General features: G+C 42.2%; 1 protein-coding gene across 1 annotated transcript in view; it reads right to left on the reverse strand.

Annotated features, from left to right (window-relative positions):
• Positions 1–1,983: 1,983 nt before the first annotated feature.
• Positions 1,984–12,652, reverse strand: part of F13A1 (coagulation factor XIII A chain) — a 188,791-nt gene continuing 178,122 nt past the window's right edge. Inside the window, exons 14-15 of the mRNA XM_059688531.1 lie at positions 9,603–9,739; positions 1,984–3,823 (exon numbers count right to left, since the gene is read on the reverse strand). Coding sequence (XP_059544514.1) covers positions 3,670–3,823; positions 9,603–9,739 — 291 coding nt within the window. The 3' untranslated portion in view covers positions 1,984–3,669. The remainder of the gene's footprint in view (positions 3,824–9,602; positions 9,740–12,652) is intronic.

A 12,652-nucleotide genomic window follows, 5' to 3' on the forward strand; every position in this document is an offset into this window, starting at 1 on the left:
AAGAACAAATTCTCATTCCTGGAAGTGCTCTAGCTCTGATACAAACCTGCATTTCTATGGCTAAGAATCTTTGCAGATACTTTCTCATGAATGATTTCATGCATCATTATGGTGAATATGAAAAGCTCTGCCTCCCCTTGCTGGATATTCCCCACCTCGTCATGCCAAGCTAATTTCAGTTCTTTAAAAGGGCCATGCTCTTTCTTTCCTCTAGGCTGTTACACGAGCTCTTTCCTGTCAAATAATCTCCAACTTACCTCCTATTCTTTTTTTAAGAGTCTATTTAAATCTTTTCCCATTATCCTTGCAGATTGTGGGGGTTCCGTTTTCATGCATCTTTTTCTGTTTATTTCCATGGTGCTTTGGGGATATTGTACTAATATCTATCCCTTTGTACTTGATTTATGCATTTGGCTCCTCCTCTGGCTTGTGAACTCTGTCTGGGTATGGACCATGGGTTTTCCATTTTTGAATCCCTAAACTCTAGTATGATGCCTAAAATTCAATAAATACTTTTAAAATTCATTCTTGCATACATTTATTAATGAATGGTTGGGTGGTTAGATGGATGGTTGGAATAAAGAATGGATAGGTCGTTGGAAGGCTGTCTGTCTGAATTTTGGGAGGATGGCTGAGTGGTAGAAAAGGTGAATAAATGGATGGTTGGGTTGGTTGACTACTTATTAACTTTGTAATAATATTGGATGGATGTTAATAAATAAACTTACACCTAGAATTCTGTGCCTTTTAATTGCCAGTGAGACCAGCACAAACTCTATTTCCCTCCACATTACTATTATAAATTTGTGCATGTTTTTGTTTGTTATACTGCAGCTCTTTAAAGAATCTTGAAGTCAGTTTTAGATCAGCACTCTTAAAACTCTGGGGAGACAAGGGATGTAAAGAGTGTACAGAAAACCGGAGGTTGATTTCACTGCATACTCCTGCCCCCGCTTAATTTGCCATGATACATGGCTTCTTAGACCTTTTTAAGTTCTTCAACAGTTTGGAAATAATTATATTTACTTCTTTTAGAGGTTGATGAAGTAAAAGTATTTTTAAAAAACCATATATATATATACATATATATTCATACGATATCTATCTATCTATCTATCTATCTATCTATCTATCTATCTATCTAATCTATCTTCTATCATCTATCTATCATCATCTACCTGCCCATAGTTTTGCATGTGTTGTTGTTAAGGTTTGCTTGATATATTCCCCAGAAGAACCTTGTGGAAATGTAAGTATTGTTACCCCTCTTTAGCCACTGAAGCCATAAACGCAAATAAGGATTTTTTCAAAGGCCCAGATGACTAGTATAGGCAGAAACTAGAATTTAGAATCTCTGCTGCTATCTAAGATACATTGCTTACCATTGCTAAAATAGAATTTGTAGAGCCACAGTATTATTATATGGTATAGAATCTCAGCTATTAAAAGAGTTGGACTGGCTCTAAAGTAGACATAGCACACAAGTTTTGTATGCCAACTTCAAATTAGTTGGTAATAGCTTCCTGGAGTATTGTGTTGATAAGGTCTCTGAGGTGCAATATGAGCTTCAATTGTTGAGTGATGTCTACCATGAATGTAGGCTCTCCTGTGCATATTTGCCATATATTTTCTATCTCTATTTTAAGACCACAAAAGGTGTTCATTATGACAAGTATTCATTACGATAGGTATTCACATTGGCTTGTCCACTGATTTACCCAAATGATTAATGAGATCATTCATGAGAAAGTTTCTAGAAGCTGGTTTTTGAACTAAATATGTAAACCTCTTCCTCCAGTGAATGTGGCTAAAATGTAGAGAAAGCAGCAAGGAGAACTTACTTTGACATCAATACCAACTATGGTCAATTTTTTGAAAGGAGAAATGCTTTTCTTCTTGTCCAGGTGGGTGACCTACTAATGAAGGGTGATTTATTGAGCAATTGAGTAGTAGTATGTTATACTGAAAATTCAAAGCATTCGCTTTTGTGCAGATGCAAACACAATCAGGTTAACTTTATTTTAAGCTTTGATTACAGTCTAGTTAATAAGAATATACTACATTAAGTCAGCTTGACAGTCTCACAGAATGCCTTTAACTTTAAAATTGGATATTGGAAGGCTTGGCAAATGCTGGGAGATTACTTAGTAAAGTTAGTATGATGTTCCCATAGGGGACTAGCTACCTTCATGGACTCCTGGTGCTAAAAGCTCATAAACATTCTCAAAGACTTAGAAATGTGGTTATATAGACTAAGAATCCCATTCTGGCCTCTCCCTCAGGTTTCTTCTGCTCTTTTTTGTTTGTTTGTTAAGAATCACCATCTACTGACCTAAATCACACCCTAGAAATATCAGTGGGGTAATTCTGACCATGCATCAGCTTTGCAAATAAATACCTCGGAGCACAATACAAATGATGTCAGCATCCTCTGTTATAGGGTCTGCAGTACTACTAGCTGCTTGCAAGGCAGAGTCCATATTACCTCTCAGCATCTGAGCGATGACCTGAGGTCTGAACATGGGTGATGTGAAGGACAAGAGAGAATTAGTGGCTGCCCATCCTCCCACAGGTTTGGTCACTAAATCTTCCTGCTTCTCCAAATTGTTGGGCATATTCTGTCTCTAAAATGTGTCATTATGCAAAATGATCCCAGAGAGACAGGTGAAGTATGATTACTAATTAAAGAGTCTAATTCCTGATTCCTTTAGTTAGACTCATTAATTTCTAGTACAGGCATCCTTGCAATTTTTACAAATTGAAGGCAAGACCCTTCACCAGCAAAACAACTACAACTCACTTTATTAGGATACTCTGCTTCATTGTGGTGGTTTGAGGTACGCCTGTACTGCAGCCCAGAAAGGGTTAAAGTAAGGGCTATTGGTTCCTGCTAATCAGGCCATGGTGTGACACCATCTATAAAATGCACCATAAAACTGCATTATTTAATAGATCTGAGCATTGCACCTGCTTTCTTAGTTCCTCTTAGGTGATTAAGTTTCTCACAAATGCAATTTGTTAATAGGGGGCCACATCTTCTCACAAGGCAAATCTGTGAAATTTGGCAGGCAGTTACTTTGCTGCAGGTGCAAGATAAAAGACCTTTCCTGAGCTTTGCCAAGAAGACAAATGATGTTGTACTCAATCCATGGGAAAAATATTCTGACACGGAGGGCAGAACCTTCTTCTAAGAAAGGGAAATAGAATTTTAGGACTGAATCATGTGCTTCCCTCCATTTGGGGGAGTATATCACCCTTATAAAAGTAAGAATGGGGGACCAGAAATCTTGTTTTACATGAGACCAGGTATTTAGCAAATCCCCTTGCTAAGGGAAGTCCTCTGATATTTGAAGCTGCAGCCATTTGTGATGATAAATGATGACTTTTACTCTTATGAGATATGAGAGTTTAATTAGGGCTTAATTAAAGCTAATCCTCAGAATCCTTTGGAAGGTAGAGCGATGAAAAACTAGCTCCCACTATGAATAGCCTGAGTTTGGGCAAGTCTATCTTTGAAATACACAGCATCCCCGCTCTGGCACCCTGTCCAGTCCTGCCTGGGTCTTCACAACTAAGTTAAAGCAAGAGCTAACTATTTTTGCAGTAGGAGTTCCTCAGCCAAGACTAGAAGAGGCCAAGTGCCTGGGTCCATCTCAGCCTCCTGTGCATTTACACAGTACGTTGTCTTTGAATCTGCAAATCCAGCTCGCCATACACATGTCTCAGGGAGTCGCTGGTCATGCTGGCCATCAGCTTCCGAAGGCCGGAGACCCAAGGCCGACACACTTCTTCCCATTGCACGGTGGAGTTGGGCCGGATTTCACTGGAAGGATGAAAAGAGAGGAAAGGTTTTACTTCCCGCAGAGGCAGATCCAGTTTCCCACCTTGATCAGGAGGCAGTGAGAAGCCCTGCTCTCTTCTCTCAGTTGATGGCGGCTAGAAGACCGGCTGGTTCCGCTAGTTACAACCCAAAGGAGGAAGCTCTGCCAGAGCCTGCCAGTGACAGTCCCTTGGGCCATGGTTTTTTTCCTCGTGGATGCATCAGCATGTCTCTCAGTATATGTGGTCCACGCAGTGTATGGTGGAGCTGGGCTGAGCCCTACCACCCATGAGTTAACTGAACTCTAACTTGTTCCCAAGCCTCCATAGTGGCCTCACCAATGTGACTGAACTGCCTTGGCTCATTTTTTGACACTCTAGTCCCCATCTGGGACTCAACTCCTATCTGAATCCCTTGGACGCCTTTGCTGAGGTGCCAACACTCTGATTAGTTCTCACCAGCCTCCTTGGGATAGACCTCTTCCCTGGCCCAAGATCATAACCCTGCCTGCTGCCAAATGACTTGGAGTATCTGCATGCTCTGTAATTCGTAATCCTGTTTCAACCACCCAACTGGGTCCTCTGCCCATGCACTTTTCTGCTCCTCATCGATTGCCTGTTGATAGAGAGCCTAGCCTTTGATGGTCTTGGTATTCTCCTCTTGCTCTGCAGCCCATGCTCTGAGGCCTTCCTAAGCTTCATGGCCAAGCCCACTGCGGTGCGTAACAGGTCAATCGGGGTTAGGAGGTTTTAAGCTTCTCTGGGGCATATCACATATATCACCCATGTCAGCTTCAGGAGGAGATTACAGCAGGTTTTATATGTATGATGGTTGAGCTAGATACTATTTGACACATTTTAAAGTTAAGAAAAATGGAAGATTAAACAAGCAGAGCAACTTTTATAAGACCACAGAGCTGTTACTGGGCAGAGATGAGATTTGAACCCAGGTTTATCTGATTTCCAAATCCATGCTCTTTCTACTACTGTATAGTGTATTTCATACTATACCCTATAAGAAGATGACTTTTTGATCACTGTGCTTGCTTTTCCACAAGCTTGATTTCTCAGGTAAGTGCTGTTCATGGCGGATTCTTGGTCTTTGCTCTCTGACTCTCAGGGAGGGCACATACTGGGTGGCTTTGCATGGGGCCCTGGGCCAGTGCTTTTCTGGGAGAGCATCAGGGAACTGAATTGATAAGAGGGGTAAGGGATCTGATTATTTCCAGGGGGTACTGAGGCTCAGCATGTGAGGGTTGGAAAGCAGTTAGAAATCACTTAGTTCAATGGTCTCATTCTACCGATGAGGAAACCGAGATCCGAAGGGACATATGGAAGTTTACATGGCCACAGAGCCCGATGGTCAGGGATGATGGAAAAAGAAAGACACACTGGGGGACACAACAAGGGCACTTGTGTTCAGAAATGAGAAATGCATTGTGCAGAGGAATTCTGTGGATAGATCCATAGATAGATTGGCCAGGGACTGGAGGAGGGAATCTTTGTTACACCGTGGAGGGACCTGGGGGACCAAAGGATCTGGGGGTAACACTGTAGCTTTGGACTCAGGGTGGTTGGAGGTGTGGCAAGGAAGAACCGTGAAGTGTGGAGTGGTCCAAGGGCCTCAGCCACATGAGCTCCCATTTGCTCTCGGGGTTGGACCCACACTAAATCACTTTAGACAGAGCCAGAGTGAAGGGAGAAACATGGGCCACATACCTGTGCTTGACCTATGCCATGTAAAATTGGAACCAAAGATTTTCTCAAATGTCACTATAACAATATATACTTCAACTGGCTGTGGGTGTGTCCTCTGGGACAAAAAAGGAAAGAGGCCCAAGTCCTAGAAATCCAGTTAGTAAATAAGAAGTCCCTGTCTCTGTCATATCTGTGGCCAGTGAACTGAGAAAGGCGCCGAGGCCTTGGGAACCTCTCGGGCTGCTCTAGGCACTGACTTTACACTGATAGTCTAAATGTCTCCATTAATTTGGTATTTGTTAACACTTTTTATAATTTTTTTCTCTATAAATGCGACTATATAAATTCTTTAAATCAGTTAAAGAAAAGCCAAACTATGTGAAAAGGACACACATATAACCTATATATGTAGTTTTCAAACTCAGTAAATTGATTTTATGATTCAAGATTTAAAAATCACTGACCTAACTGTGGGTTTCCTCGCCTGTAGAAGGTGGATACTATGGGATATTGAACAGGGTGTGAAGAGTTTATATTTGTACTGTGCTTAGAACTATGGCACGGCATGGGAAGTGCCAAGTGTTAGGTATGTGGTGTTATTTTTATTATTATCACAGTCACTTTTGTGGCTGCTGTTTTCTCTGCCTGGACGATCTGCAAAATAATTTAGGACAGTAGATTCCTCCTGCCTGTATGTGGAAAAAAAGTTATCCATCCTTAATTTGCAGTGATTAGTTCAATAAGAATATAGTTTTGAGATATATATTTCTCAATAAATTGTGCTATTTTTACCCCAATCCATTCATTTTCCCTTCTCTGGTTTCCCCAAGTGATCAATCAGAAACACTTTGTGAAATAGTCATCTTGCTCAGGGACCTGGCCTGCAGCCATGTAATGCAGGTAGCTCCCTCAGACCGAAACCGTAGTCTCTGAACTTCACATTATTTGTGCTCACTCATAAACTTGCCCACATGATGATATTCACACCTGTATCTCATGCATGTACATGTGTACACTTATCACATCTGAGCATCACACAAAGATGCTACATGAAGACACACATGCATGTCTAAGTATGCATTTGCCTACAGACAAATAGATGCAGAAAGAGAGAACTAAATCCTTTCCCCACCTTGGTGAGTGGAGTAATACTGGAATAATCTTATTTGCCTGCGGATGGACGTGGTGATAAATGGTTCTTGGTAATGTGCTGAGCCATCGGGATATGCTGGCCATTTATCATCTTGAACACACGCGGGCAAATGGGATTATTATTACAATAAACTGCAACTCTCTATGCTTTGTCCTCCATGGGTCTAGCCCTCAGCTTCCGTCCTACTTGAAAAACTCAACATTTAAAACAATATCACAAAGTCAGGGAACTTTTCTCATGAAATAACTCCCTGAACCTGATCATTTTTAAAAGAGAAAAATGAATCTGGAAGATGAATTATTTTATGTCCTGGGAATATCAAGTGCAGAAACTTGAAAGCTGAGATTCTGTGAGAAGAGGTGGGGGAAGAGCAGGAAGGTAAACCTTCTCAGAGCAGAGTTAGCTTATATCCTGATCAAGGAATATGACACGGCACCCACTGCCTTCCTTGTTCCTAGTTCAATTCCCAGCTCACCAGCTCCTACTTTCCAGACCCACTGTTTTGAGCAAGACACACCCTACCTTCTAGGACCCCTGCAGGGGTGTGGGTGGACCTCAGGGTGGTGACTCCCTTTACTATTCCAATGTGGCCTAGAAAGGAACTCAGCCTTGTGAAGGATTCTGCTTCTACAGAATTGCCCTTTTCAAGAGCCCAAGTCCTTATATAGACCTGCCACGCTTAGACCAGATCTTGGCAGCAGAGGGCACTCTGGAGTGTTTCTAACTATCTGGCAATATGGCTGTGGGCATCGCAGGCTCAGTTCTTGGTTGTGAAGGTATGTGCTGGAGTCAGGAGGAAATGGATAAAGCAGTGCTCTCCCCAAAGTCCCAAGCCTACACTAGATTATATATGTATATATTACAATTTTTGACAGTTTCTGAAATATAAAGCTGCCTGACTTTGGAGAGATCCACCCCTGGATCTGAATTCCCATGAGAGACGGAGGAACTGGCGTCCTGTCTGTTACCTACCTGCCATAGATCAATATATTGAAGTAACTAGTAATAGTACCTTAAGGCAGAGTATAGGTGGGACATTTGCCTAATGCCCATGTAAGGACTAACCTCTTTCATCCTTTCCTATTCACTCTACTTTACCCACCCCAAGGTCAGATATTAACAATAATCAATGCACCTATTTTGAGCCTTATACCTCCGAAGTAGTGGGTCATTGTACTGTGTGAGCATTACTCTTTCTTCTAACACACAGATTGTTTCTTTCATGCACTGGCTTTCGATCAAGGTGGGATTCTTGGCACAGCCAAGTTATAAAGGTAGCAGGAGTAAAGGTGCAAAAGTAGCCTCAGATGAGGCTTGTGGGGTTACTGATTGAGAAGCAAAAATTGAATTCAGCAGGGGGTTGTGCTGAAGAAGAAACGTTTCACTTTGCCAAGCGATTCTTGCATATGATTCAGGTTGGAAGGTGCGAGAACGAGTGAGTGAGACTATGGTTTCTGACAAAGCAGGGCTATTATTGCTGACCTCTCCCTCAAGCTAGGGTTGTATTTCTAATTTAATTCTTTTTTCCTCCTGCAACTTTCCTATTAGCACAGGAAGGTTGTTATGTTTTGTGCTTGCATTTTTTTAAGCACTCCAGTTATTTTCTCTGCTGTTTATTGCATCCACCAGCATCAGGCATCTCTTCTGGTGTGCAGAAGCTGTGAGCACTGTAATTTGAAAGAAATGCAGGGAGCCCTTAGTGGGCAAATTGGTTTTTAAAGGTGCCCCAGAAGGGGTGAAGGAGGCCTTGTAGTTGCCCCACAGATTACAAAACAGGGTTGTTTCTATAAAGGACATTGGGACAATCTCCAACTATTCTGGTCATCAGGCAGTTTCCAAAGCCCTCCACCTCCCTTTCTATACCTTAGAAGGTCACCCCACAGGAAATTTGCTAGATTGATTGATGCCGACAGGGACTTATTTGTGGTAGAAATGAAAGTAATAAACCTCAGAGATTGGGATCTATTCTGGGTGTCACACTCTAAGAGGAATACTGACAAAATTGAGGATGTGGGAGAGGGAGGGAGCTAAAACCATATTAGAGGCGAGAGGAATAAAGTCAGGGCAGGTATAGAGAAGACTTAAGGAAGATGTGACAGCTGTTTGCAAACATGTGCAAGTAATCAGATGGGAGAGAGATGGGCCTTATTTTGTGTATAGCTCCAGATGACAGAATTCAGACCATTGGTAGGATCAAAAGGTACAATTGTTTTTTTAACAATTAGTGCTAGCTGAGCATTCTGGTCTGTTTTGTGGGTGACGGTATTTGTCAGTGGAAGCCAAAGAAGCTGAGAACTGTCTGGCACAATCTGATGGTGCTAGGTTGGAATGAAGCAGACTTTCATTTCTAATATTACGGGCCTGGGGTAGTCATTGGTTCCCTGACTAGGAAACAAAGTCTAGAACTCTTCAGACTCACCTTTATTCTCCTGAGTGCTTGGGCTGGTGAAGTCTGGGAGGTGGAGTTGGGAAGAAATAATCCAAGAAAAGGAACACTTAAGGAATAGCAGATTTGACATATATGCTATTAGTAACATATTTGACACATTAGTAGAATTGATACATGAGGAAGTGGTAAGGCACAAAATGCTGGACACTTGGTTCTGGAATCAGCAGAGTCTGAATCTTGGTGTCACTCTTATAAACTGTGCACCTCTGGATAAATCAGTTGACCTCTCAAAGCCTCAAATTCCTCTCCTCCCGAAGGAAGATAATACTTGTACCCACCTCATTTGGACGGTTTTAGGAATTAAGTGATGGAAGTTTGATCAAACCAGCCCTATTTTTACTTCACGCCCCACAGAAATGCCAGTAAGGAAGTGGCAGCTTCTGAGACATTTTCATTGGGAATTAGGTGTAAGTTTGGAAAAGAGACGGAGAACTAAATGTCCCACAGCCCCACGTCACCTTCCCACAACCCTTCAGCACATACCGGAACATCTTCCTCATCGGTTTTATCACTCCAGGACCTTCCAGGCGTATCCAAACGTTTTTCAGTGATTCCTTTAAGGGATTGGTGAACTCAACTGTCACAACCATGTCAGAACCAACCATCTGAGCGCCACGGACCTAAGAGAGGAGTTGGGGGGAGAACACAGCTCATCAGCAGCACATAAAACCTCTCCCTGCTCTCCTGTGTCCTCAAACACCTTCACTTTTGCTTCTGTTTTGCAGTAGGATTATTTTTTGGCAAGGGAAGGAACCAGTGAGATGCAGATAGCTTATTGCTTTGACTGGGAGATACCTACCGAGAAAAAGATGGAAAATTACTAATTAGAACCACACTCTTTTCCTCATTATAAAAACCACCCTCATTAGAACTCAGGTTAATAGCCTGGCTACTGGCTGCTCTTTGTCAGCAGGCGGTGGAAATGCATTTGGTGTAGTAACAGATTTCGTGGTGAGGGTGGCCAGATGAACTCTGCTTCTGGATAGGGCTCAGGTTTCTTGCCAGGACTTGGGGAATTCCTGAGTTCAAGAGGAAAAAAATGCTCCAGGGAGCCGGTGCCTTCTCACTATTAGAAACACTATAAAGAACTATGTTCAAAGAGGGAGTCCTCACTGGTGAACTTGAAGAGAGGAAGCTAGACACTAAAATAGTCAGAAGAGACTTCATTTGCAGCTACAACATCTGAGTCAGGAGAGGGTGAAGCTAATTGTGGGTGAGTTTATCCATATCTCAGCAGGATCAGGTGTTGGGCAGGAGATGCCAGAGTTCAATGCCAACTTCAACACTTCCTAAGAGTGGGGTCTTGTGACTTCCTCATCCTCTCTGAGACTGTTTCCTTGGCTCTGAACTGACTGACACTTCTATGGGGTGATCTAAGGGAATGCTATTACCAGTAGTTGTGTTTACTCTGTGCCGCACTGTGCCACACACCCAGAACTACATGCTTTCCCAACACCAATACAATGTGCTGGAACATGTCCAGGTGCCTATAGCATTAGCTTGTTTGCTTAGGGACTGTGTATCCTGTGGATGAAACTGTAAAGCACTAAGTTATTTGGGAACAAGATAATAATAAAAGTCCTTCATTGCAATAAAAGGGTAGGATTACATAGTACATATAAAGCATCATGACACATGGTAAAGGCTAATGCATTGTAGCTTCTGCTTTTTGAAGTGGCAAAGCTTGGGGGAGTTTTTTTTTAATGTTTTTATTGAGAGAGAGGAAGGGAGAATGACAGAGAGATAGAAACTTCTATGAGAGAGAAACATCATCAATCAGCTATCTCCTGCACACCCCTTACTGGGAATCGAGCCTACAACCTGGGCATGTGCCCAGACCGTGAATTGAACTAGCGACCTCTTGGTTCATGGGTTGACACTCAACCACTGAGCAACACCAGCCAGGCTGGGGGAGTTTGTCTTATTCACCTTATATTCTAGCCTACTTTTCACTCCAATATCTAGCCAATGCCCAGTAAATATTGTTCAATTAGGCTGACTGCTTAAAAAAGGAATTTAGTGGTTATTTGATTTTCCTATACAACAACCCAATCATTATTATACCTTATTTCTTTAAGCAGTGTGTGTCATATAGAAAATGTCATGTGGAAATGACACTTCCTAATGAAAGGGGAAATACACTGCCCGGAGAAAAAGACTCTATAGTCAAGAATAGAACTTTATGGCTTTAATCTAGAACATACAGTTTGTGACTAAACCTGTATCTATGGGATTTTTTAAATGTGTAAGAAAAATGAAAATTGTAGCTGATTCCCCATCCATATTTATTACAATCGGATCCCCATCTCCCGGGGTGGGCTGGGTGGAGAGCAGGCTCACAAGAATCAGGGGTGGAGCAGACGGTGACCATGATGGTGACCACAGCAGCTGTCACCACCGAGCATGGCTTGTGAGCCAGGCAGTGTGAGTAGCACTTTAGTACGTGGTCCCCAGCCTGGCACACTCAATGGAATCACTGGAAAACTTTAAAATTATAGAGGTCTAGGCCCTCCCCAAACAATTACATTAGCACCTCAGGCGGTAGAGCTTGTCTACTTTAAGTTGAAAAAAAATTTTTTGCATAAAAAAATACAAACTAAAGATAACATCTACAAAAACTATCTAAATTCAAGAAAGTAGGGCTCCTTCAGAGACACTACTAGTAACATTATTTGCTCTGATCATTTTAATTTGGGGGGGTGGATATTTTGGAGCCATCTGCCTCCTGTATACTTGTATAAGTCTGAGCACAAGCCCCTTAAAACATCTGAAAATATCTACTGATTCTTCCTCCACACAGATTTATACAGTGACAAATATGAGACACGCACAACTGCACGTAGTTTTAGGGGGTTCATTTGGATAGACCCCTGTGATCACTGCATGGCCCTTGGGGGCTCAGGGGCTCCAGGATGAGAACCACCTCCACACTGGGAGGTGAGCACCACGGGAAGATCCGGCTGTGGAAAGCCATGTGCATCTTTCCTGGTCACTGATGACAGTGACGGGGGAAATCAGGTATTTGAAAAGTTGGCCTGTGTTTTTTGGCCTTCATGGGTAGGCTTTAGATATGAATATGCTTAAAATATTAAGTCTTCTAGGTAATTTCATGTCATGTCTAATCAGGTTGCTTCCAGAGATTATCTCTATAATTAGATGCAGCTGAAGTATATAAATACTGCCCAGCCTTTCCTGGTCCTAGGATGGAGAAGGGGCTTGGAAGGGGTAGGAAGATGAAAAAAGAGGGCCCTTCCAGGTTGAGGAATGCTTCTTTTGCAATTGTCAAAGACTCAGTGTCACTTTCCTGACATCTGTGTCTTATACCCAAATTTAAACTTCCTTCGCCTAACTACTGCGATGATAATAAGCCTTAAAACTCAAACCAAACCAAATGTAAAAGCCTGCCCAAAATTTAACATCACTATTTTCTGCTTAGGAATTTAAGTGGGGATATTTCCCCTCATTCTGTTGAGGAAAATGGAACATAGGCACAGTATTTTCATGTTGAGTGTTTATTTGAATGGTGTGCCATG

This window comes from Myotis daubentonii, chromosome 3, assembly GCF_963259705.1.
Source record: "Myotis daubentonii chromosome 3, mMyoDau2.1, whole genome shotgun sequence".
In the NCBI taxonomy this organism is placed as follows: Eukaryota; Metazoa; Chordata; class Mammalia; order Chiroptera; family Vespertilionidae; genus Myotis; species Myotis daubentonii.